The sequence below is a fragment of the Leptonychotes weddellii genome, chromosome 8, assembly GCF_054177405.1.
Source record: "Leptonychotes weddellii isolate Sample4059 chromosome 8, ASM5417740v2, whole genome shotgun sequence".
Taxonomy (NCBI): domain Eukaryota; kingdom Metazoa; phylum Chordata; class Mammalia; order Carnivora; family Phocidae; genus Leptonychotes; species Leptonychotes weddellii.
This window is the reverse complement of record NC_138376.1, coordinates 25,625,907-25,653,184: the sequence shown is the minus strand read 5'-3', so window position 1 is coordinate 25,653,184 and position 27,278 is coordinate 25,625,907. Positions and strand designations below refer to the sequence as shown.

The 27,278-nt window shown below is 43.9% G+C and overlaps 1 protein-coding gene across 8 annotated transcripts in view; it reads right to left on the bottom strand.

The window, feature by feature from the left end:
* ANKS1A (ankyrin repeat and sterile alpha motif domain containing 1A) overlaps positions 1-27,278 on the bottom strand; it is a 177,834-nt gene that overhangs the window by 73,781 nt on the left and 76,775 nt on the right. For 4 of the 8 annotated variants that reach the window (XM_031032037.2, XM_031032040.2, XM_031032039.2 and 1 more), the window contains 7 exons: positions 23,455-23,751; positions 22,531-22,669; positions 21,926-22,027; positions 21,729-21,830; positions 20,166-20,362; positions 16,857-16,949; positions 11,481-11,607 (listed from right to left, as the gene is read on the bottom strand). In XM_031032037.2, the coding sequence (XP_030887897.1) occupies positions 11,481-11,607; positions 16,857-16,949; positions 20,166-20,362; positions 21,729-21,830; positions 21,926-22,027; positions 22,531-22,669; positions 23,455-23,751 (1,057 nt within the window). The remainder of the gene's footprint in view (positions 1-11,480; positions 11,608-16,856; positions 16,950-20,165; positions 20,363-21,728; positions 21,831-21,925; positions 22,028-22,530; positions 22,670-23,454; positions 23,752-27,278) is intronic. The other 4 variants (XM_031032038.2, XM_031032041.2, XM_006737064.3 and 1 more) reach the window with 1 other exon arrangement.

Below are 27,278 nucleotides of genomic sequence, written 5' to 3'. Positions count from 1 at the left end.
TTCCCTAGGAAAGACACCTTGGAATTTGAAAAGCTTGTCAAGATTGAAGATCCTCCCTCAGGATCTTAATAAGCTAGAGTTCTCTTCCCCATAAAAAACCATATCCAAGACTAAGCTCGATATCCTGGCAAATCAACAGGTAGGAAAAGAACTACTGAGTGGTCCCGTCCTTCTGTAAAGTCAGGATAATATTAGGCCTCTCAGGGACAAGGTGGTAACAATATAACGTACTGATCATGAGCCAGATCTTTTTTTTTTTTTTTTAAAGATTTATTTATTCATTTGAGAGAGCGAGAATGAGAGAGAGTACATGAGAGGGGGGAGGGTCAGAGGGAGAAGCAGGCTCCTCGCTGAGCAGGGAGCCCGATGCGGGACTCGATTCCGGGACTCCGGGATCATGACCTGAGCCGAAGGCAGTCGCTTAACCAACTGAGCCACCCAGGCGCCCTCATGAGCCAGATCTTGAGCAAATTACTTAACTGCTCTGTGCCCAGAATTCTTGTCTATAATTTTGGGATCATGATAGTACTGACTTCATAGGATTGCTGTAAGAATTAAATTGTAGTATCAAGCACTTAGAACCACACCTGGCACATGCCAGCTCTCAGGAGATGTTAACAATTACTATTATTCTCCACAAAGGATCCATTACAACGTACTTCACTCACAGAAGAGCCCAACAACTAAGTCTGCTGCTCACAAGTTTGTCAAAAAGATCACCAAAGACAGTGTATGAAGATCCATTGCCTTCATTATCCTTACAACCCTCGACAGCAGAACGAAGGGACAGAAGGTAATACGGTGAGAAGGCTGAAGTGAGAAATGGGCCCCACAACTGTGGCTGTAAGTACCCATTCCATCAATAAGCATGTGAAAATGTCTGCCTTCACGGGGCACCCCAGAGATGAAGACACGGAGTTTCTCAATGGGCTTACCAGCTATCAGAAGAAACTAGCATATACAGAAATGACTAGAATTCAAGGCCAAAATTAGTAGATGCTTTTAAAAAAGGATAAACCAGGGGCACCTGGGTGGCTCAGTCGTTAAGCGTCTGCCTTCGGCTCAGGTCATGATCCCAGGGTCCTGGGATCGAGCCCCACATCGGGCTCCCTGCTCAGCGGGAAGCCTGCTTCTCCCTCTCCCACTCCCCCTGCTTGTGTTCCCTCTCTTGCTGTGTCTCTCTCTGCCAAATAAATAAATAAAATCTTAAAAAAAAAAAGTATAAACCAAATGCACAGTGAGCAGGAAGGAAAGTGTGATTACTTCGAACCAGAAGGATTCTCAGAAGAGGCGGCTTTTGAGCTGGGCACTGAATAAGTAAGGCCTTGACAGGCTTAAAGGTCAGTGGAAACACATTAGAAAAAGCAGAGCCACAAACCTCGTGCCTGGGCACTCATGGACTCTCGGACTCGCAGAAGAGAACCGTCAGGCCTGAGGCTTTCCCTCTGACTGGGAATCACTGCGCTCCCACCTTAGAACTACACAGCTTCCTCCTCCCGCACTGTCCTCTGCAGTCCCCACAACCTGCCCTCGTAGGAGAGAAACAAGGGGCCAGGACACAGGGACAGCTGTTCCCTTACTCTCCCCGTAGATCAAGGCCAGCTGCTCGACCAAGTAGCACACAGCAGCATGCTAATTCCCAGCCCCTTGGACTTTCAATCTTTATTCACTCTGGGTGTTGCTCATTTTCCTTTTACCCTGTGAGCTGCTGAAGCAAGGGGTCTTCTGTGCTGCATTTTAATGATGATGATGATGATCCACGGGGATCTCAAGGGCTTGTAAATAATAACATTTTAACATTTACACATTTTCAGTAACCCCCTTGTCTGTTTAGATTAGAGCTAAAAATTGCGGCTTATGTGAGAACTTGCTAAGTCAAATCAACCCTCCAACCCACAGGTTACTCGTTACCCAGACTGTTCTGCTTGCTTTGTTCCGTTAGGACTGGAACCCTCCAACTGCCCAGTCACTGCAGTGAGCACCAGAAACCGGGTGTGTCCAGGAGAACTCCTACGTACATGGCCACTTGTGGAGAGTCACCATGTTCTCCTCAGAAGGAAGGTGCTGACTAGGTTATGCAGACACTTGCTGGTGACTGTGATCTGATAAGACAAGTAGACCAAGAGTCCATTCTCTCTGGTCATTGGCAACCAGAGAAACAGAGACCTGGACTGGGATTCAGGAGGCCCAAGTTATAGTCCCAGCCGTGTGATTTTTTTTCTATCTGGGTCTTTAAAAAAAAAAAAAGAAAGAGAAGAAAGCGAAGAAAGCAAGAAAGAAAGACTGGGATGCATTCTCTAAGGCTTTAAGATTTAGTATGATTCGACTCTGATTAGATAAACGAATATTCCAGTTCTAGGGCGTTAAGAACGTGAAGAGCAGCAGGGCCCTGGATGAAAATGGTTTAACCTCATGGCTAAACAGGCTTTGGATTCAGCCAGACTAGGGCTTAAGACTCAGCTCTAACACCGAACTTCTTCCTCATCTACTACACAGCGATAAAAATAGCCCCCACCCGGATGATTTGTCATGAGATACACAATGACCTAATCAGCGTAGATGGACTCAGCACATGGCCGCCCCTGAGAAGCATTCATTAAACGGTAGCTGCTATCATTATCATCATTCTTCATTTACAACCATTTCCGAACTGCTCTTCACGCTACCACTGCACACAGAGGCTGGTTTCCTTTCTCCCGACTCTGCAAAAGGAGACTGGTTTCTTCTAAGTGGCCCTGTAAACTAGACAGAATAAAACTCCACTGGCGGGGAAGGTGCAATAGTCTTGCAAGTTTAATGCACGGTGACGTGTAGCAGCACGGTGGAGAATCTTCAGGTCAGGACCCATCTCTACCCACTGCAGCCCCCACAGGTACAGCCCAGCTTTGGGACTCAGGACTGTTCTACCTTGACTTGGTCCTGATTACCTTACAGCTCCCCCATTTCCTTAAGAGTCTGTTCACTGCCTGTTGTTGGACCTCTGGCCCCCCGAATTTCCCTATTCAATGTACCAGCTCTGCTTGGATCACTTTCCAACCAGCCATGATACTTAACCGTGCCTAATTTAACAGCACACTTGACATCTCTGTTTCCCTTGATCTTCTGCCAGTTCCAATACTGGGTATTCACAACCATTTGCTTTCTCTTCTCCAGTTGCTGGAATGTTGAGCCCTGCTGAATACTCAAGAAACAACTGACTGAGTCCTCTACCAGTTTATTTAACTCAGCTGGCTTCCAACAGCTACACTGTGTTAGGTACTAGTTACTCTATGCTGGACACCCTGCTAAGCACTTTCTTTTTTAATATTCACAATAACCATGAGGTAAGAATATGTACCCCTACTTTATATGCAGAAAGTCAGCTTGAAGAGGTTAAATGACTTTCTCAGTCACCAGCCAACACGTGGAATAGCAAGAATCCAAGTGGACTACCAGACCTGGCCACCCTTTTATTCATCTCTTGAAAACTGCGGTATCACTGTAAGATGGATTCCTCATTTCTCCCACTCTTTTCAGACCATCATCTTTCCCACAGCACCTATACTCTTGGATATAATCACATCAATTTCCTGGGAAGACTTAGATTAGACAAACCTCCTCAACTACTCTCAATGCCATGTCAAAACTTGGGGATAATTCGATCTCTTTCCCCTACCTCAGAGAAGTATCTCCCCATCTTGAATTTACCAATGGCCTTCTAACTGCTGAACGCTTTTTCTAGTCTTCATTTGTCTAGCTCTTTCTATATCATTTGACACAGTTTACCAGTTATCCCCAGGACCCACTCTCCCCTTCTTCCTTGGTCATAGGATCTTTTTAGATTGGCTCACAGCCACCTACATTAAAGACCACACTTCCCAGCTTCTTTGTAGTTAGGCATAGTCACATGACCAAATTCTGGCCAATGAGTTATAAGTGAAAGTGGAATGTGCAACTTTTGAGAACTATCTTTAAAGTGCCCTCCTTTTTCCCCTTTCTTCTTTCCTGTGCTGACAGCATGAATTTGGATAGTCATCTTGAACCATGAGATGGCAGAAAGAGACTGGTTCCTTGGCCATCATGAACTGCCATGCTAGACCTGGACTCCTTACTTCTGGACTTCTATCTTGTTTAAACAACAGTTATTTGGGGGTTCTGTCACATTCAGCCTCAGCTTCTATGGCACTGCATGATCCTGATTATCTTCCTATGTTTCTTTACCTTTGTGCTTCTAAATATAGGTTGTATTCTTCTTCACTCTCTCTAGTTTTTCCTGCAGCAACTGATTAATCTTTTATGTTACCCATCACCTCAACTTGGATGATCCATGATTCTGCATTTCTAATCTCTCTCTCTTGAACACTAGGCCCACATTTCTAAGTGTTTATGGAATATCTTTACCTGGATGTTCTCCTAGTACCTGAAACCTCAAACTTAACATATCCAAAACTTAACATCTTCCTTCAAACGTGTTCCTCCTCGATCCCCTATTTGTTGGTTGCACAGTTGGTTCCCAGGCTCAAAACCTTAGAATCATCCTTAATACCCTCTCTTCCTGATTCTTCCACAACTGATTGTAAGGTCCTGTTAATTCTACCTCCTCAATACCTCTACCATCCACACCTTCCCTTCCTATCACTTCCTACTGTACTCTAGTTTGGACCCTAATTTCCTTTAAGAGATTCCTTGAAGTCTCTTGACTTCAAAGTATTCCTGCCTCTAGTCTCTCCCAACTGCAATCTAAGATTCCACAATTACACATAAATAAAGCATGGCTTCTATCCTGCCATCTCACTCAAAAAGCTTCAACAACACTGCACTGTCTTTGGAATAATGACTGACATTTGAGACCTGATACTCTACAACCAGTTCTTTGTTCCAGCCAACCATTCTCCAAACATGAGCTCTATCATCTTCCAACACCTTACTGTTGTTTATGCCACTCCCTCTGCCTGGAATGCCCTCTCCTTCCGCCTTACTTCTGCCTAGCAAGTAGAATTCTCTGCTTTTGGGTTTAGCTCAAATGCTACTTCCTTCACAAAGCCATCCCTGATCTCCTGCACTAACATAATTTATCCCTTTTTTTAAATTACTTTATCCCACTTTATAGAACTTTAACATTTTAGCAATGAGAGCTTCCAGGTAAATATGGTGGATTGAACACAGGTACCGATCTGGTCTTCTTCCTGAAGTCTTACTAAACCAAATGTAAAAATGGGACTGCACATGGAGGCACACCTGAGAATCCCAAGATGGCAAAGGGAAAAGCCAACGCTTACACTACAGAATTCCCTAAAAGCTCCGGAATTGGCAGTGCTCTGGATGCGGAAGTAGAGGGAGAAGCTAAGATAACATTTTTCTCCCCTCCAAGAGGATTAAGGTCTTCGTGCTGATGCGTAAACTTCACTTAGATCTAAATGCATGGCTCTCAGGAATATTGACTTACTTGCTTCTAAAAAACCTCAGAGTGTAGCTGTGTGCCAAACAATCCACATGTATCACTGTCTTCAGATAATTATTCATCACTGTCCTAAGCTAAGTAACCACTTCACCTGGACCCAAGCACTACTAGTGGATGCTGCAGAAAAGCACCACAGAGAACAATGATTTTTAGAGCTCTTGGCTACTTTCCCATTTGCTATCAAACCTGGCAATCTGTCCACTATTTCAACAGTATGTCCAGAATGTCCAGTGGGCAAAGAGTTAAATACTAAAGAGAAATATATGACTGTGCTACATACAACTGGAAACACTGCTCTCATTGCTAGTTATGCTAGCCCTGAATGATGATTTCAGAAGACTTCTATGTTGGAAATCATTTAAATAAGAGAGGAATACCTAGTTGGATAAAACTGTCATAAAACCATCTGGGCCTAGTACCTTTCTCAAGGGATGAGTTTTCTACTTCATGGATTGCTTTCTACTTCTATCAGTTTTTGTTATACCCACTGACATAACTGGCAATCCAGCAACTGCAGAAGTATCATACATAGTGCAAGATGCTTAGTCACCAAGCACTAAATGCCACTGGAAACCCCAATGCTACCAGTCATTGTGACGGACCAATAGACATCCCGGGGGATGGCAGCAACTCTAACTAACCACAAAAATTTATTTCTATAAACCTTTATTAATTTTTTAAATCTCTAAATTTGTGCTTATATGTGTGCTTTATGTTATTCCTACCTACATGTTGTGTTTTTTTCCTCTTTTCTTGATCAGAATTATCAGAGATCTTTAGAAAAACAAACAAGTTTTCATTGTAATGGTCAAGTTTACTGCTTTTTTAAATTTCATTATTTCCACTTTTATATTTTTTCTTTACTGAGGTATAACATGCATACCATAAAGTATGTGAAGTATACTATCTGCTTTTATCTTTATTAATTCCTCTCTGCTACTTTCTCTTAAGTTTTAGTCTTTATTTACTTATTTATTTATTTATTTAAGTTGGGCATGGAGCCCAACACAGGGCTTGAACTCATGACCTTAGATCAAGACCTAAGCTGAGATCAAGAGTTGGACACTTAATTGACTAAGCCACTCAGGTGCCCCAGTCTTTGTTTTACAATAAATTTAAAGATCTAACTTTCCTCTGAGTATCACTTTGGCCAAATATTATCAGTATTTATTTATTTATTTATTTATTTATTTATTTATTTATTTATTTATTTATTTATTTTTAAAGATTTTATTTATTTATTTGAGAGAGAGAATGAGATAGAGAGCATGAGAGGGGGGAGAGTCAGAGAGAGAGGCAGACTCCCCGCCGAGCAGGGAGCCGGACGTGGGACTCGATCCCGGGACTCCAGGATCATGACCTGAGCCGAAGGCAGTCGCTCAACCAACTGAGCCACCCAGGCGCCCTTATCAGTATTTATATTAAGTGTTTCCACTACCATTAATTAATTTCTAAGTAGAAAAATAGAGGGAAAAAAGATAGGCAACTCATAGGCCATCTAACACTAATGACCAAGATGCTTATTTTCACAAGATCAGGCAAAGGCAAATTACAAAAGACACTTCTTTGGCTTATCACGGTGAAAAACATTAAAGAGTGCTAATATCCCATGTTGGTGAAGGAATGGGAAAGCGTGTGCTCATTAACCATCAAGGGAGGGCAATTCAGCTTCACCAGTTAGATTTAGATGTATACCTACACTCTGACTGGCTAATTCTACTTTCTATCAATGTCTTTTAAGAAATACTCTTATGGGGTGCCTGGGTGGCTCAGTCATTAAGCATCTGCCTTCGGCTCAGGTCATGATCCCAGAGTCCTGGGATCGAGCCCCACATCAGGCTCCCTGCTCCGCGGGAGGCCTGCTTCTCCCTCTCCCACTCCCCCTGCTTGTGTTCCCTCTCTCACTGTGTCTCTCTCGGTCAAATAAATAAATAAAATCTTAAAAAAAAAAAAAAGAAATACTCTTGTAAGCATGTAAGAATATGTGTACAGAATGTCCACAGCAGCTTCACTTATAACAGAGAAATACTGGGGACAATGTAAACATCCATCTACTAGAGAATGGAAAAATGAGTCATGGGATAGTTAACAACCATTTAAAAAGAATAAGGTAGATCTTTAAGAACTTAAAACAAAACTGTACCCATGATCTATAGACAAGTTAAATTAAAAAAACAAAACAAGTGTGCAAAACCGTTTGTGAAATACGATCCCATTTTAGGTTGTTAAAAACAAACAAAACAATCTCACATAGTCACTTTTTAAAAAAATAAAAACAGCAAACGGCCTGAAGCAGACACTACACTTTCAAACTATGTCACTTCCAGCACCTGTGAGTAGTGGAGAGGTAAGAAGACTGGACCATTTTACTTGTATTCACTTCTATATTGTCTGAATTTCTTTTTCCCCCAGGAGCTAATACAAATGTACTTTTAAAATATAATTTAGAGGGGCACCTGGGTGGCTCAGTCAGTCAAGCGACTGCCTTCGGCTCAGGCCATGATCTCGGGACCCTGGGACTGAGCCCGCATCGGGCTCCCTGCTTGGCGGGAGGCCTGCTTCTCCCTCTCCCACTCCCCCTGCTTGTGTTACCTCTCTCTGTCAAATAAATAAATAAAATGAAAAAATAAAAATAAAAACAAATAAAATACAATTTAGATAATCTCCCACCCCACCCCTCCTGCCATAGGTTTGTGAATTATATAGTAAAGAGGGCTGAAAGCTCTGGTAGTCTCATTAACACGGCCTTTTGAGAACTGATGAATTAATTCATAAAAGCTGCCTAAGATAATGACATTAGTGGAAAAGCAGAAAAGACTGACTCTGTACTAATCCGTAATATCATCTGCTGACTTGTCTCACATTTACCAACTCTAGCAGGCATTCCTTCCAGGCTACTGAGAAACTGGCAGAGCCCATTTTCATCTTTAATGTCTCAACTCCTTTGTCTGAAAGGTCTTTGAGTGATCCAACCAGCTTGCCTGGAGGCAGGCACACCCCACATGCTGTGGTCCAATTAAATCTGCTTCCCGCACCACCTACTCTTAACAGTTAGCCCAGTACTGTATTGCTGAGCTGGAAGGAACCAAAGCAAAGGAGGAGGAGATGTGAGGCCTAAAGTCCTCTGTGGCAGTTCCCTCCTTGACCTGGAGATCTCTCGACTTGAGGATAGAAAATTCCTGCATTTGGCAGCCAAGGAGACCAGCCTCATTTATGAAGTTTGTCTGAGTCTCTTTTTCTTCTTTCCAAAGGTTGAGCCAGCTATCTTATAATGGGTCCAGATCAAGCCTTCGAAAGAGAAAAAATTAATAATCTCGTTCCTCCTTGATGCTAAAAATTCTTCCCTAAGAACCACTTTCAAACAGAGCATTAAGTACTTGCTCTTTAAGGGTTAATTTCAGTATGATTTATTATTAAACAACTAGAGAACGCATTGGTGCTCTACTCCATGCTCTCTAAATATTTTAATTAAAAACCTACCAACATGATTAGAAGACTCAATACAGTTAAGAGAGTTCCTCAAATTGCTGTATAGATTCAACACAATCCCAATAAAAATCCAGCAGGACTTTTCGTAGAAATCAACCAGCTCATTCTAAATTTTTGTATGGAAAGAATATCTAAAACAATTCTGAAAAAGAATAACAAACTGACAAAGGCAAGGAAAGGATAGTCCTTGACAAATCATGCTGAAACAATTGGATATCCACATGCAAAAAAATGAATCTCTCCCCATGCCTCACATCATATTCAAAAATTACCTCAAAATGGGTCACAGACCTAAATGGATACCTAAACCTACAATATTTCTAGAAGAAAATATAGGAAAAAATATTTGTGACCTTATCCCTAAAAAAAAAAAAAGAAAGAAAAGAAAAGATACGTTGTCATCAAAATTAAGAACCTCTGCTCTTCAAAAGACACTGTTAAGGAAATAAAGAGACAAATCACAGACTAGGACAAAATTATGTATCTGATAAATAGTATCCAAAATATATAAAGAACTCTCATGACTCAATTATAAGAACATAAACAACCCAATTTCTTAAAATGAGTAAAAGAGTTGGACATTGATTTCATTAGCTATATGGATGGCAAATAATCACATTAATAGATGTTCACATCATGAATCATTATGGGAATACAAATTAAATCCACGATGAAATATCATTACACATCTATTAGAAGGACTACAATTTTAAAAACCTGGCAATATTAAGTGCTAGGGAGGATACACAGTAACTGTAACTCTGATGGAAAAGCAAAATGGTATAACCACTCTGGAAAATGGTGTGACAGTTTCTTATAAAGTGTAGCATATATTTGCCTAGGACCCAGCAATCCCATTCCTACTGTTTTCTCAAGAGAAATGAAACTGATGTTCACACAAAAACCTGCAAATGTTTATAGTTTTTTTGTAATTGCCAAGAACTCTAAGTGACCCAAATACCCCTCAACTAGAGAATGGATAACTATGGTACACCAGTACAACAGACTATTATTACTTGGCAATGAAAAGTAACAAATTACTGGCACACACAACAACATGGAGGACTCTTGAGTGAATCATGCTAAGTGCAAGGCCCCTGACTCAAAGGGTACACATGGTATGATTCCCATTTATAGGACATTCTGAAAAAGGCAAAATTATTGGGATTGACATAAAAGCAGTGTTGCCAGAGGTAAGGGAAAGGTGTGGGACTGACTATAGAGGGACACGAGAGAGTTTTTTGTGTGATAAAACCATTCCGTACCTTGACTGGGGAGGCAGTTATATAACTGTATTTGTCAGAACTCACAGAACTGTACACGAAAAGGGTAAATTTTACTATATTTAAATTGTAACTTTTTTTTTAGAAAGCTCCAAATGGAAACCATAAAAAACCAAAACAAAACAACTACTATAAAAACGACCACTAAGTTTCTGCATGCTGGAAGAGAAACCTCTTAAACAGGACAGTTAAAAATAAGGTCTACGATGTCAGACATACGTACATGTTCTCTTGGCCACCCCCCTACCCTCTGACAGACCCAGCAAAGGGTGGGTTCGAGAGAAGCCATCACACCCCCCATTCTTACCGGAACCGTGACTATCAGGATTGAAAGGAGGCGCTAATCATGCCCCACGAAGGACCTAGTACCCGAAAGCTATAAAGAGCGGGGAGAGGCCACAGGAGGAGGCCACAGGAGTCCCTTCCAAGTGCAGTGGGAACCGCACTGCCCCTTGTTGTTGTTCTTAGCACAGAGGCTGTCACACATGCTCCGGCAGAGTACGCTCACCTCCGTCGTCGGCCTGGCTCTGGGTCCTGCGGCACTCGCTCCCTCACAGAGGAAACGGAATTTTGCAGAGGCGATGAAAGTAGGCCAAGGCGACAGAGCACTCTAGTTACCGGGTGGCAGCCAATCACGGGCCCCTCCCCAGGAGTGTCTCATTCTGAGGTCAGGACTCAAAGCAGAGCCTGTGCCGGCAGCCTGAACCCCAAGGGACTGACCTGTTGGGCTTGTTTTTCCATGGCATTAACTTGAGGTTTTATGACTTGAGACCCCAAATCAATCTCCATCACACCACAGGCCGTCTCTCCTTCCAGAGGCATCGCCTGGTCTGACCTAACCACCTCCTTGCTTCATGTGCTGAAGGGCGGGGGGGAGGGGGGGCAAGCCAATGCTAAATGAAAGGTCATAATACACCCACCACCTCCGACTGCTGTGACGCCCAACTTCCCCATCCCAAGGAACATCACCCTCTACTTGCCATCCAGGATCACAAACTTTAAAAATCCTTTTGCAGGGCGCCTGGGTGGCTCAGTTGGTTGAGCGACTGCCTTCGGCTCAGGTCATGATCCTGGAGTCCCGGGATAGAGTCCCACATCGGGCTCCCTGCTCGGCAGGGAGTCTGCTTCTCCCTCTGACCCTCCCCCCTCTCATATGCTCTCTCTCTCATTCTCTCTGTCTCAAATAAATAAATAAAAAAAATAAAATAAAATCTAAAAATCCTTTTGCAGTTGTTTCTGCTGGGAGGGGGTTGGGGGCAGGGGTGTACCTTTTGGTTTTCCATCCCCGTCCATGGATCCCAGCTTCTTTGTTTCTGCTGTTAACAACAGCTCATAAGGATGCTCATCCTCTTCCCTGGCTGCACTTCCCTGAATCCAGGGTCTCATGGCCAAGACCTAAGAGAGAAAACACCATAGAACTTCTCATGTGGGTGGATAATACCAGGACAGGTTATGCAGAACAAATTCTCCTTTTTCACTAGAGAGGAAGGGGGGTGGGGAGAGAAGGTAAACAGCTCAAGTGTCAGGTGGAACCACGTGCTTTTCTGGATATGCACCTGTACCTCAGATCTCAATGGCCTTTGATTAAAACACTCCCCTTTTCCTACTTCATTTTATCCTTCAAAAAGCCATTAATACAATCCAAGATCCTCCCTTCCCGTGCCTCTCCCATCATCAGAGTGTTCTGCGTGGTCTCTTCTCAGTGGGTAGTCGCTTCCCAAGCGGTTTTCAGCCAGGCTGCCTCACAAAGGCCTTCTTTCTCCACAATTCTTCCCCAATATGCACACATACTACCCCAAGGCTGGAAGCCTTCCCACCTTCTCAAGAGGGAATCAAATGACTCCCGACTGATCCCGAATGACTGACATTTACCAGAAACAAAGCACTCTATGCGTCCTTCTCTATTTTTGTGAGCCTTTCTTCACAGGTCCTGGGGGTTACAGGGAAGTTTCTCTCAAAAGCCAGCTTCCTACTACATTTATGGTAATACGAGTTTAAATTAATTCCACCAATCTCTGTTCTGAAAGGAGTCAAATGGCTAGGCAGTATGAATTTCAGTGGAGGAAAAAAGCAGCTCTGTCGATGGAGAAATCCCTGATCCAGGCAGCCAAGTGTCTCTGATGGAATACCTGGACCAGAGCTGGCTTCCACACCCACCAACTAGGTCTAGGCAGCTGAGGGCCTTGTGGCCACAGCTAGTCATGGTACCGAGGTGGCCAAGCTTCCTCCTCAAACCAGGCCAGAAACACCATAATTAGTGCCACAGTCACACTGAGAGAGACAATGGAGATCCTTGATTTAGACGATCATTCTGGCTCATCTGTCCTAAGAATCCAATGTGTGTCATAGGCAAATTAAGAATAATCATGTACCAGCTATTAGGAGAGCAAGCCAAAGCATGAAATCTCCTCTTGAGCAGTTGGCTAGGAGAAGGGATACATCACCAACAGAGGCGGGGTTCAGAGGAATTCCCAAGTCCACCTAACAAATAATGGTACCCTAACAAATGTGATTCTTTGGTACATGCAGAAATCTCCTCCTTCAGACATGCCCCACAGCTCACTGGACATAAATCAGGTTTGTGATCCATCAGGGTTTTGCTTCTGGGAGACACAGCTCACTGTGTTACAAACTAATGAGACAACACGTATTCTAGCTCGCAGTCCCCGACTAAATGAGAGGCTGCGGCTCCTGTTTGGTAACAAGGCTGCCACTCCAAAGGCAGAATGACAGTCTCTTTCCGAAATTCTGCTAAGCACAGCAGGAACCTCCACTTTACTGAAAGCCACCTGGAAGCTAAAAGCTATTTCATTACAAGGAGCCATTTGCCTGTGTTACTTATTCCTTTTGCCTCTTCATAGGAACACAATTAAGGGAACAAAGAGGGACCATTAAGCAGTTCGTACAGTGTCAACTTAATACCACAGGCTTTACAGACAGGAATTTGTGTTCTGTAGGTTTACACACCCATAGCTATCACTTAGCCAGAGCCCTGGAAATCTGATTCCGCGAGTGTTCTGCACACAGCAAGGGCCCTCATATAGCCCCAGGCATGCTTCTCTGAAAGGTAGTTGACAGTCTGGATACCCAGCCTATAATATCCTTTCTTCTCAAGCAGGGCAGCTGATGACTTCCATCTGGAAAATCAGGCCCACTGGACCTTCGGTCACTCTGTGCCTGGCTCTCGTGCACGACAACGAGAAGCACAGCACCAGCAAATGCTAGAGCTGGAAGGGACCCGAACCGTTCCGATCACAGCTAGAGAGCACCTGGCTCCAGTTCTTTCCCTTTGCAGATGCCCAAACCGAGTTCCCAGACAGGGCTAGGGACTTGCCCAAGGTTACACAGAGAGCAACCAGCAGAGCCAGGGCCATAAAATTCACTTCCCGATTCTGGACCAAGATGGCCTCATTTTTTTTTCTGGGAAATAGGACTTTCCATCCAATTTGGAACTCTTGCCCTCCTTCAGACTCTACTGAGAGTCCCCTGCTCACATCCAGACAACTTCTAAGGTGATCTTTTCCTCTTAGTCCTTTCTGGCTCCCGCCAGCTATGGGATTAAAATCTCCTAATAAAGCAATAGACTGCTTTGCTTTGGGCCTTCCTAACTCCCACTCAAGAAGCCCTGTGTCACAGTGAATATGGCAATAACTGATTTTCAACAGAAAGGATTCTGCTCTTTACTAGATTATTCCTTAATCTTTTCTGCCCCTTTCTTCTAGGGCTGACAATAAATCAAAGCCAAAAAGCATATTCTCTGTTACATGGAAAGGAACACTTCTGCTGCAGAGAGAAGCTACTACCAGTCACCACCTAAATGTGATCAACGGAATGACCCCGGTTGGGGTGTGGGCAGTTTTCTGGGAAGAGATACCAGGGCAGCTGCACCTTCCCATGAATGTGTAACACATCTGAGCACAGAGGAGACCCTGGTCAGTCCGATGAAGCTGGCAGCCCATTTGGCAGGGCAAAAACATCTCGATAGCGTGTGTGCACACACATATGTAGGTGTTTAATTTCTTTAAGCCAGTTTCATGACCTGGTTGTTAATCTGATAAACTCTCCTGGAGCCAGCTATACTCAGCTTCCCTTAAAAGCTTGTATGGGTCATCTGACAATGACAAGCCTAGGGAACAGGACACAAACACTGAAGCAGATGGCCTGCCAAATATAAAAGCCTAAATTGTGATGAGCCAGTGCTTCCTAGGATATGAGGGTTAAGGTAGTAAAGCTTTGGGAGTGTAAGAAATCAAAACAGGGAAGACTAGAGTCCAAGAAAAAAAAAAAGTCCACTTTTGGAAAAGACCTAGTCATTCAAACTACAGCAAAGAGAATCTGCCTTGATCATTAAAAGGATAATGACATAGACCACATCACCTCTGTATTTATGTACTTATAATCACTAAGTAAGCAAGGCTGGGGTTCTCATGGTCTTCTGACTACAGTGGCCCAACTGTCCCAGAATTCCAGACTATTCAGAAACAAGTCCTAGAAAAAGTATCTCGGAGTCTCCCATCCAGGAGAGTAATATGGAGATTTCTCCCCCATCTCTTGATACTGTTGTTTTTTCTTTTTTTTTAAGATTTTTTTATTCATTTGAGAGAGAGAGAACGCACGCGCGTATGCGCACGCGAGGCAAGGGGCAGAGGGAGAAGCAGACTTCCCATTGAGCAGGAAGCCCAACAACGTGGGGCCAGATCCCAGGACCAGAGATCATGACCTGAGCCGAAGACAGACACTTAACCAACCTACCTAACAGACACTAACTAAACTACCCAGCCAGGTGCCCCTCTCTTAACGGTGTTATTGACAAATCATATTCTCTGAAAAGCCTTGGAAGAATAGAAAGTCCTCATTATCTAATATTTCTTTAAGAGCCTTGCACTTATCCTTGGGCATTAGGAATTTTAATCCAAGTCCTTGTTAAAGAGGTGGCATAAGGCATTTATAGAGACCTAGCCCCAGGTGAATATGCTCCATGTTACCAGGTTTCTCCTTATAAAAAGGGAGTAATGAAGCAAATCTCTGTATAAAAACATGCAGGGGGGCGCCTGGGTGGCTCAGTCGTTAAGCGTCTGCCTTCGGCTCAGGTCATAATCCCGGGGTCCTGGGATCGAGCCCCGCATCGGGCTCCCTGCTTGGCGGGAAGCCTGCTTCTCCCTCTCCCACTCCCCCTGCTTGTGTTCCCTCTCTCGCTGTGTCTCTCTCTGTCAAATAAATAAATAAAATCTTTAAAAAAATAAATAAATAAATTAAATAAATAAAAAAAAAACATGCAGGGTTGGCTACATGCACCTCTATCTGCTAGCAGTGTATTATCACCTTAGAGGCTATAATTCTGGAGACCCTTTAGTTGAAACATGATAATAGGCATTTTGTAATTAAGGCATACAAAGAAATAGGGACAGAATTTGTACCTAACACAAATATCTTCCCCTATTTTCAACACTGACTTTTACATTCTTAAAACTGCATCCTTGTATTTATACATTTTCTTAAATGAAAGCCATCCTTCTGGTTCCATGTGTTTATACTAAGTAAAAGAACCTGTCTCACTGGATGGTCTGTGGCAATAGAGTAAAAAAATTAGCTCTGACTTCTAGAGATAAAGTTATGAGACTTAGCTGACTAGTTTATTATAAGCTGATTTTTAAATTAAAGACCAACAGGCCACTGAATGAGCAACAAAATAATGAAATTATGTAGTATTTTGAATAAATACTGAATAAACGTATTCTCTGCACGGTAGGAAGTATTAAAGGAGCATTCTGAAAATGAAAGATCACGGAAAATATGATTTTCTTCATATAACCAAGAAAGAAGATTGAACGATTTGCCCCATAATAATCCTTCTTTAAAAAGATGGACTAGGGCGCCTGGGTGGCTCAGTTGGTTAAGCGACTGCCTTTGGCTCAGGTCATGATCCTGGAGTCCCGGGATCAAGTCCCGCATTGGGTTCCCTGCTCAGCAGGGAGTCTGCTTCTCCCTCTCCCACTCCCCTCTTTTGTGCTCTCTCTCTCTCTCTCACTCTCTCTCTCAAATAAATAAATAAAATCTTTAATAAATAAATAAATAAATAAAAAGATGGACTAGTCTTCTAAAATAAACTTTTTTGATTTCTCCCACCCCCACGACTCCTCTATTTCTCTTCTAATTGAGTCTTCATGACATTTTCGAAGTTTGTCCTGGTGGATTCTTCATGTGAAATGGAGAAGAAAAATGTGAAAACAGAAATAAGACACTTGGGGCAGAAACACCAAAGCTCACTAATATGACATAGTCTATAGAACAGTGATTGGGGGCATACTCTACATTTTGTATCAAAAGAGGACACAGGTACAAAAAAAAAGCAAAAAAGTCAACTGTTTAGCTACTGGAGCCAGGAGAAATGTGCATGGTTTACTTTCAATGTGCAATGTAGATCACTAATTGGCCTGTCTGCTAGATAGCTCCATTAAAATTCTTTGCTTAGTACTTCTGAGTGAGTTGGAAAGGGCTTCTTCCAGATTACTGATATACACAAAACTTACTAATCCAAAGAGGCGATAAGAAAATGAGAAAGCAAAGTCTTCTTTTAAGCACACATCGATGTACTTTCCAAAAAACTGTATTTCAGTGATGGCAATAAACCCTCAACCCTCTACCTCAGAAGCTGTCAAGGGAAAATACTTCTTATCTATGCGGTCTTCCTCCTCTTCATCGGGTGGTGGCTTTGCTGGAGGCGGTGGACGTTCCCTCTGCAGAAGAGAAAAATATTTCACTATCTCTTAGCCCTTGGAAATGAAAAAGAATAATGTAAAGAACTCCCCTGAGAGACTCAACTCAAGGATTAGTATCTAAATAGATGGCTTAGTATCTGCACATACATCCCCCCCCACACACACACATAAAATTCAATCAGCACACTCTTTGCTTTTTGATGTTTGTAGCAGAGATTATAAACACTTGTTTCATATTCTAGACCACAGTGAGAAATATCAGCACTGAAACCACGGACATGCCTTGCCAGAAAATGTCCTTCATAATACCCATAATAAAACTAGCCCAGAAAAGCCAGTGGCTCAACTTTCAGACTATGTTAAAAAGAGGAAGCAGTAAATCAAACGAATCAGCTTGTCAGAGTTCTAACAAACCCGCATTATTAAGGAAGTACTAGGGAAAGTAATCCAGGACAAAAACATCAATTCCTGCTCAAACTTTAACGCTACCCCTATTTATTCGCCAAAGCTCAGAACTGGTCTCTATCTAATCCTTGGTCACCTCCTTCAATGTATTACGTATCACTCACATATGAAAACCTTTCATCTCAGCCCATTTAAAAAAAGGAGTATTTGTCAGCTGTCTGCCCTGGAGCAAGGGTTAGCGAGCTCTTTCTTAAAGGGCCACATAGTAAATATTTTAGGCTTTGTGGTCAACCCCCCACTGCAGTACAAAGGAGCCAGAGAAGATACGTAGACAAGTGTGGCTGTGTTCCAATAAAACTTTATTCAAAAAATGGGCAGCTGTCTGTGGGCCATATTTTGCCAACCCCTGCCCTGGAGCAACAAACACCCTGAAAGAGGGATTAGCGAGGTCAAGTGAGGTGGACAATTTCAGGAACACACACAACCTTCGGTGGCAGAAGGCTGGAGAGAGATTTGCCATTGTACCTGCGGTACCGTCAGCATTGTTTACACTCCGAAGTCCTAACCATGCTTCATAATCATGTTCCTACAGGGAAGGGAGTGGGAACCTGACCCAGGAGTTGGCTTGCAGGCTCACTCCCTGGCTTGTAGGTTAGCTCACCGTGTTGCTAGAACAGGAATATTTATAAAAGTCAGGGTGGAGGCACGTGCTGAATTACACAAGAGCCTCAGAGAGGTCTGCAAGACATCTCCCGTCCCAGGAGCGGCCAGGGTCAGGTGGCATTCGGTTAGCATTTGGCATCCATGATCTCTCTCTGTTCAAATATGCTTTGCCCCTCGGGATTCTATCTTGATAAATCAGTCATTCCTATAGTCCCTGGAACCAGATGGCCGCCCAGCAGCAACAACTTCGAAACAGGTTCATCTTTTCAAGCCAAACAAAGCTATGAGACCAGATTTCCTACTAAGTTCCACTTTCCCTAGCCGTCTTACTCCAGAAGTGCAGAAACAAGAGTGGTTCCTTGCAAGTGGCACCTCGTAAGGGACGGAATAGCAAAGGGAGCAGGCCCATCATCCACACCAGTTATCCAACCTCGGGACAAAAATAGCTGAGGAAGAACAAAATGGAACACAACAGCGACAAAAAGGACCCATCCCAGAAGCCCTCTCAAGACTAAAGGAGCCTAGAAAGAACAATATGAACAGCTCTTGTGCAAGAAGTGACCACCAGGGACACTGGAAAGAAAGAGAAGCAGGAGGCTCTTTTTTTCCGAACGTGAGAACGTTGGCCCAGGGCCTGTAAGTGCAGAGCTGATTTAGACTCACCATCCACCACACTGGTAAGATGCAGAGCAGCCCCTTGGCCACAGGTAATTACCAAGTAGCACAGCCACCACGTACGCAAGTAAAAACGGCAAAGCATGCACCCCAAGATGCATCAGTTTTTACTTAGCAAGACCACCAGAGGATAGATTCTTGGAGTGGGACAGAACAAAGAGACTATAAATCAGTGGCTAAGCCCATAGGAACTTGGTTATTCAGAGCTCACTTCAGGAAGCCTGTGTTCTTCTTGTAAAGCCTCCAGCTCCCTCTAATGGACATCACCTGTAAGTACCACAAAGCAATGCCTTCCTCCACAGGTGGGTTTGCTTGCTTCATCATACCTAAGGTAAAAGTGAAACAAACCAGCTCTGTCTACAGAAGCACCATGCTAGGGGTCCTTGGCATATGCATGTGCTTCCATCACTCACAAGGAGTTTTACCAGTCCTTGATAATACCCACTCCAGTGGGCTACCACAGACTGGTATGAATTTCCAAAATTCATACAGAAATACTATTCTAGGACCAGACATGGAACCTAACAAAAAAGAACACTAAGAAACATCAAGCCATTCCCAGGGCACATCTGAAAAACCCAAAGATCACCTAGTGGCCAAAGGTTCATCTAAATGGTCATAAAGCAGATTTAGACCAAAAGGGAAATGCTGGCCTCTCCAACAGGAAGAAATAATATACACCTGAAAATCTGCCTCAAGCTGGGAGTACTGGGATTCTGTTAAGCAATGGCAAGTTCAGTAAAAATGTGGTGCTCAAAACTTCAAATTATTGTGCTGGCAATGTAGGAAGGAAGGTCAATGGGACCACTGATTCAGGCTTAGGCTCAGAGTAAAACCCTGAGGGAGAAAAGTCTTGAGAACAATGGACAAGACTGGAAGCAAAAGCCAGTACTGGAGAAAGAAGTAGTAAGATGGGAAGGTGGACCTTGAGAAAGAAATGGCTGGAGAGATGATAACTGGGAAAAACAGGAATGCCACATACCAACACATATGATATCTGATTAAGCCTTGCTACAACCCTGCTGAATGCAGAATCTGTCCAGATCCAAATGGATAACACTCTGAGGGCAAATGGAAGGTGAGAATGCACTCAGGGCAGACAAGAACTTACTTCAGTGAGCTCTTTCACTGTGGAACTGCTCTCCAGAGAGAAAACTAACAATTTACAGCAAAGACCCCAAAGATAGACGCCACACGAGGCTAAATGGAAATAAAATGTTTCAATTTGCTCTAAGGCCAAAAACTAATAGAATGATGCAAACATGTTATACCGAAATCAGAAAAACCAAAATTCTACCTCAAGGGGACCTATATAATATAACCACGCTAGGCAAGAGAGAGATGTGGCAGGGCCCCAGGAGAACAGAGGGAGTAGGCTGCAGGCCTCTGGAAAGTGAGCGGGCACTCAGGGCACACTCCCTCTCCCAGCGCCCCACCAAAGCACAGGCTGACAACACAGCCCCCGCTTGTCGAGGGCCCCAGGCCACATACAGGCCTCACTCCAGCAGCCTTCACTCCTGCTGCCTCGGCCTCCTTGTTCATGGAGTCTCGGTCAGATGATCGCCCACTGGCCATGCTGTCCAACGAATGACAGGAGACAGCATTATACAGCGCCTCGTAGGGACCTTCCTCTTCAGCGTTGGTGTCAAAATCAATGATCAGTTCAGTCACTGCTTTCTCCACGTCACCTGAACAGGTTAGAGAGCAAGAGTCAATGGACAGAAAGCACAATCTCGGATTTCCAACCACTGCATCCACCCAAAGCCCCTCATCAACCTGAACTTGACAAACAGTAACCGACAGCAGGAAAATAAAATGACTGCTTTGCTCCATGGACAGGAATAAATATAGAGAGTTTCAGTTGCTCTTTATACCCTGAGACTTCAAGAGATTTTTCTCTAATTCAAAATGGCAAACCCTTGACACCTATGAAGGATACCTCCCAAGACCTTTAAAATTCTCAAGAACCTCAATGTCATCATAGCGTCAACTTAAACCATAAAACGTAGTGAAGTATAACTGGAAACTTAAGTAATCCTTTAAATTCTTAGTAGAAACCTCCACGTGCTCAAGCGAAAGAGAGGATGGTGAAGCCTCTCTGACACAGAGGCAGTGTGCGAGGTTAAACTCACCAGAGAATTACGAACCTCAGACTACCTGGGATCCAAATTTGTGACTCTGAAAAGTTATAGACTGTTGTGGACCAGAGATCTCTGGGTCTCTGGCAAATAGTCAAAACCGTAACTGTAAAATCCTTGAAAGCTAAGAGCTTAGTGAACTACTAATCCCATTACCAGTAGATTATGAGGTCAAGAAAAAAAAATGGGGGTGGTGGAGGTGGGGGCAGACAAGGACTCCACAGTGAAGACAGGCCAAGCACCCTTTAACCTTATACCTCTGCACCCCTCTGAAAAATCCCTTTCCCACTTCAGTGTCTGGCTTCGTTCTGTTCCTCTGGCCTTCTTTACTATGCTTTGTATCTGAAGAAGGCATCAGTCAGTGTTTTGTCTTTCTCATTCATCATACCTAGGACCCAAAAGGCTGCTCAATAAATCTGAAAGGGTGGGTCGTGGCTAATGATGGGGAGGCTGGACTGCCCAAGCTAGTGCCCAGACCACATTTGTTGGCCAAATGATATAGTACCAAAATCTGCCATATACACATCTACCAACCAGATGACACTCGCTCAGTATTTACTGAGGGCCAACTATGCTCAAAGCAGAATAGTGTGTGTTAGGAAAAGGTTTCCTTGAGATGTGAATTCATCTTGAGATCATCCCGCCGACAACACATCCCAGAATAGACCTCACAGAGCCAACTGTAAGAGTAGAGAATAAGATAAAGTAGGAAAGAAGAGGTCCAAAGTAAAAGGCCTAAGCTCTGTCCAATAAAAGTTCACATACCAGCTGGAAAACAATAAATGTGAATATGAACTTATTAAGTACTCTCAACCCCCTGAAATTATTATTTAAATGAAGTTTTTTCTATTCTATCAAAGACCATTCAACTCTTCAAGCTGACAGCCCCTTCGTTGTCAGCGAAAGGCCACCTTACCCTGAGACTTCTGGGATATGGAGTCCATATTGGAGATGAGAGGTCCCTGGGAAGTGGGGGTTTTATCGGCCTCTTTTGCACTTCTTTTTCCAGTCATGTGATCTAAGTGGAAAGACAAAAAAAGCTGCACCAAATACAAATGCCTTGGTTTGGCCAGTGTGTCCCCTGGTCACCCCGACAGGCAGATGAATGGGTACCTTCGATAAGCGCTGCTATCTGCTGGCTCTTTTGAGAAGGCAGTTCCCGGACAGTGTCTAGGGCAGTCAGGCCACGGTTATCTTTTATGTTGACATCAATTCCTAGAAAGGTACACCAGGTGGACCAGGGGGGAGTGAGCAGTTGCAAGTCAGCCTCAAAAGGGGTCAAATTCCAGGACTCCTTTTTTTTTTTTAGATTTTATTTATTTATTTGAGAGAGAGAATGAGATAGAGAGAGCATATGAGAGGGGGGAGGGTCAGAGGGAGAAGCAGACTCCCTGCCGAGCAGGGAGCCCGATGCGGGACTCGATCCCGGGACCCCAGGATCATGACCTGAGCCGAAGGCAGTCGCTTAACCAACTGAGCCACCCAGGCGCCCCAAATTCCAGGACTCCTAATGCTCCCAGTAGCACGACCAACATTTTTTCATCCAAAGCCATTTAATCCAGTTCTTCGAGAACAATTCGTACACTTGCAATCAACCAGTGGAGACATACATCCATTGGGTTCAAGTGCAGCCAGCAAAAATCCCCCTGCGGGAGGCTAGGGAAAAACAAGCCCACCCCTGGCATGCCGCGGGAACGAGAGCGCGGCCAGCCTCTCACCTGCAGCCAGCAGGATTTGCACCACATCAGTCTTGCCAAACAGAGCAGCCTCATGCAAAGCACTGCCCTTCTCCGTCTGGAAGGCAAACGAGAGCGCAGAGCAGCATGTCATCAGAACAGTGACCCAGGTTCGGCGTGGCTCCACACGACAAACGGGATATAGACACGAAGGGGCAGGAAAATAAAATCAACCACACAAAGTCCTCTGTCATTATCTTTCCCACTTTTCTTGTCTGGATTCCCGGACCACAAGCATGGCCCGATGTGAAGTGTGCTCATTGAAGTGCCACCATCCGGCCACACAGGAATAACTGCGCAGCAACTCTGGGAGCCACCTATTGGTGAAATTCCTCAAGACGCCCCTTCCCGGGGGAAAGGAATAACGAGAGAAAAGTACAAAGGTAACAAATAAACAAACAAACAAACAAATAAATAAAATACCACCTTAACTTCACATGTGGTTTGGTGGTCTGGTCAGTGCCAAACCTAAGGAACAGTCATTCATCGGGATGGACAAAGCTAGCTAGGCAGGGAAATGCTAAACCTCCCGCTGGCAATATCAAGTTGATGGGACTTTGCAGGTGGCAAATGGTGGCAGTGGGAACGCCTGTATAGGAAGATAATGAAATTTTTCTAATTTTGAGAGAGAGTCCACAAGCACATCTTTTCAGGGCATAATGACTATATATTACCCCTGAAAAGAAAAGAAAAGAAAAACCAGTAACAGACTCACTTGAGGAGTTTGTCTCTGAAGTTTCACATGAAAATGAGTCAATGGATGGAAGCGTCTGACATGGGATGTGAAACGTGCTAAATAAGAACGCAGCCCAGCAGCATGGTCCTTGTGCCTTGCCCACCATGACTTGGCCCCTGGAGCCCAGGGGGTGGGGGTGGGGGTGGGGGTGGGGGAGTCTGCTCCACTACCTGGTAGTTGCTGTCCATGCCGGCGTCCAGCAGGACCTGCACCACAGCTTTGTGGCCGTTCCGCGCTGCCAAGTGCAGGGGGGTGTGCTTCTTAGTGTTGCAGCTCAGGAGGTTGGGGTGCGCATTGAGGAGCATCTTCACCACCTCCAGTCTCCCGTATAGTGCAGCCAGGTCCAGAGGGGTCTCGAATTTGTTATTGCGCATGGTGGGGTCCGTCAGCTCCTCCAAGAGGACCTTCACCACCTCCGTGTGGCCGTACTGCGCGGCGCAGTGCAGGGCTGTCTCGTTGTCGTTGTTCTAAAGAGTTGACAAGCAGATCCCATCAGAAGGGTAACTGGCAGACTGGCCTCTGACTGGGACGATTACATGGAAAACCACTGAAATTTAAATGAGGAAAATAGCAGCGATATTTGGGGACTTCTAGAAGTCGGTCAGAATGAAGATGTACTCCCCAACAAATGAGGCCAGCCGCTCCAATCAGCCACAGCGCGCCCCAGTTACTGCCAGAGGGGAGCTGTCAACCCCCTCAGATTTACTGTCTCCTGTGTGCCGTGAAGAAAGTGCCCACAGATGGCAAGGAGAGTTAACTGGGGAATGTGGCGGGCCCTGGGCAGAAGCCCTGGCACACATGAGTGCCAGTAATATCACTGCCATTGACTCATTTTAAACTTCAACTGGTTTTACAATTTATATTCAGCCAACCCTGTAGTTCTGATTCTGGCTTTGTTGACCATCCACTGCCTTACAGACAAGCTTTTTTCAAAGAGTTTGTCATCTGCATAGCGTCTTGCATGCAAATCAACCAGCCAACAATCAAAGTAACAGAGCTGAGCACCAAAAATCACTCTTGAGATCTCAGCCAACAGCCATTTCCAGGGGAGGGAGGTGCTTGAGCTCAGTCACAGAGGAACCTGGGACCCTGCTGTCACCCTGTGCCTACTCCAGGAGCCTGCACCAATCAACACATGCACAATCTACAACGCAGGGAAGTGTTTCTTCTTATGTAGGAAAGATTCAATCAGCCATGGGAATGTTTTCTGAGAGGTGCAAAATATTCAAAGTTGTAACATGTAATTCAAATTCACAACCCTGGGGCCCTTTAATGCCAATTTTGTTTCAAACTAAAGGTATAACCTGGGATGAAAGAGAAGTTTGTGCTTCATCCACCATCAGAAGCAAAATGTTAATCATTCCAATTGTGCTTTCTTTTACTACTACTGACAATGTATAATCAGAGCAGGAATAAAGTAATTTCCATGACCTCTCCTTTTTTAGATGCACTAATGAAAATAATTCTCCCACAAGGCTTGGAGATTCCTAAATTTATCCAGGAGGCTTCTGCCACTTTAGGAAAACAAAGCTGACGAGGTGGTGTGTCCATCAAGTCAATATTGTGCACCTTTCAGTAATCAAAAGGTAAAAATGAAATGCTTCCACAATTACTTTAATTCTATTAATTACATTAAAAGTAACAGACCAGGAGTTACCCAAACATGCATGCAATTCCATCTGCTTTTGATCTGGCATTTGACTGCATCATTTTTTTTCCAGCTATACCAAGTGTACCAGAAAGATCCAGAGCTTCTGGGAGCGAGGTCCCCAAAGGCCAGAGTGATAGCAAAGAAAAACTTTCCAAGGAAATAAGGACAGAAAGGGTGGTAGCAGGAGCCACATGCAAAGATAAATGCACACACATAAACAGAAGAAGCAGTGCTGAGCTCAAACACAGCTCAAGGAGATCAGCAGCTGAAGTGCAGACAGCCTTTGCTGGCCACAGGACACAGCCGGTTAGTAATGGCCTCCTATGCTACAACTGGGCCCAAGGGGTGGATTCCATGTCAACCTAAAAGGCTGGAGGGAAGGGGAAACTCTGGGAAGAAAGCAAATCTTTGGGGTTCCCTGTGCCAAACCAACCACTTAAGACACCCATTTGGAATGCCCATTTCCAACTGAGCATGAACTCCCTGAGCCAACTTAGAGCTGTCACTTCATGTTCTCACCATGAGAGGCAGCTTCATCAAAACACATGGGGGCTTTCTTTACAGTGGTTCCAGGGCAGAGTGGCAACCCAAAGAAGTTTTAAGAGGATTCTCAGGGTTTTGTATCTCAAGATTAACATGAGAGCAGGGCCAAGAAAGTCAGCTTATTCTTATTAAAACCCCAATCCAGAACAACTTGTTTACTTTGAGGCAGACACTGCTGTCTCTTTGATATCCAAGTTGTCTCCCAACAACCAGAATAATCTGTCCTCAATTGTGTAAAAATACGCCATTAAGGTCCAAAGAACTGTAAAACTCAAAGCTATCCAGCAGGAGGAAAAAAAAGAAAAAAGAAAAGAAAAATCTTGGGGTTTTTCATTGTTGTTTTTTGCTAGAACCCAGGGCACCTACCACAAAGCTGACTTACTGAAAGCAAGGTCTTGATCACTACTAGGCAAATTTCCTGCCTCTGTTCAAAATGGCCTAACCACATCTCTGCAGAATATTATACTCAAATTCACAGTGTAGAAAGCATCTTTCTCATGCTCCAGTCTTGCCAAACATGGTCTGGTAATTATAATACTCTTGAGTTGAAGTCTGTGACCCCATCTCTCAACTACTGAACATAGGCCATCACAATGAGCTCTTCCTACCAGCTCCCAGGAGCTTTGAATGTGACAACTATCAGGGCAGGAAATCACTAGTGTTGATTCAGGAACCCACAAGAAAGGGAGGGATTCCAAGGGGAGTACAGACTCCTCAGGACCCAGAATCTTTCTCTTTCACACCTTCCAAATCATACCACAGGTGCTCATCACACCTCAAGAGTTCCCAGAATCTTATTACTGTGTATTTGGACTGAGGAAGGAGACTAAGATCAAACACCCCAATTTTCCCCAAAGTCTTTGCACAAACTTTCCATTGCTGCCCATCTTGAGACTCACTTTCATTTCTCCTTGCTATAGTCAGTACCTCTAAGAAGAGAGATCCCAATACCCTTTACATATGGAGACCCCAGTTAGTGTGTAAATCCATTATATTTATGCACTGTTTATTCCTATCTACCTATCTCACATATGCATAAACTACAAGCAACAAAAAACTATACAGAAACATTTCGGTGGCTTTTCTCCTCTTGAAACTATTCTAAACCATCACTTCCCAGTGCTTAGATTACAGCACAACTGTACTCTTGACCACTGTTGATAGATACCTAAGTTAGAAACAACTGAGCTACAGCTCTCTGTAGCAACAATGGTATGTTTCAGAAATCTACCAAAATTGGAACAAAAGGACAAACGGGGCCTACTGAGATTTAGCAGACACGAGAGAAACACGAGAACTGAGTCCATGTGGAAGAAGAGTTAGACTTACTCTGCAGTGCTCTGGAGGGCAGAACCCTGACCAACAGATGGAAAGTTTAGAAAGACAGATATCAGCCAAGTGTAAGAAACCAAAAATCAGTGGAATCCAAAAAGAGGCTGCCAAGCAGTAAGTCTGCTTGTTACCAAGAGAAACAACCAACCAAATAAAACAAAGGGTAGATGGCTCATCTTTCAGGTGAGAGAAAAGGATTCCTGCTCTGGATGGAAAGTTGGCCTAGATCAGTGGTTCTCAAACTGGCTTTGTTTTGGAATTACATGGGAGCTTAAAAGTAACTAAGTCCCACCGCAGACTTGCCAAGGTAGCACCTCAAAGGGTAAAGTCCAGGAAGACTATTATTAAAAAGCTTACCAACCTAGGAGGCACCAACTTGACCAAGCAATCGTCTATCAGCGAGACAAACTGACATCACGTGTCTTATAATGTGAAGGAAGGATATAACATCACTCCTGTGGTGTTCCT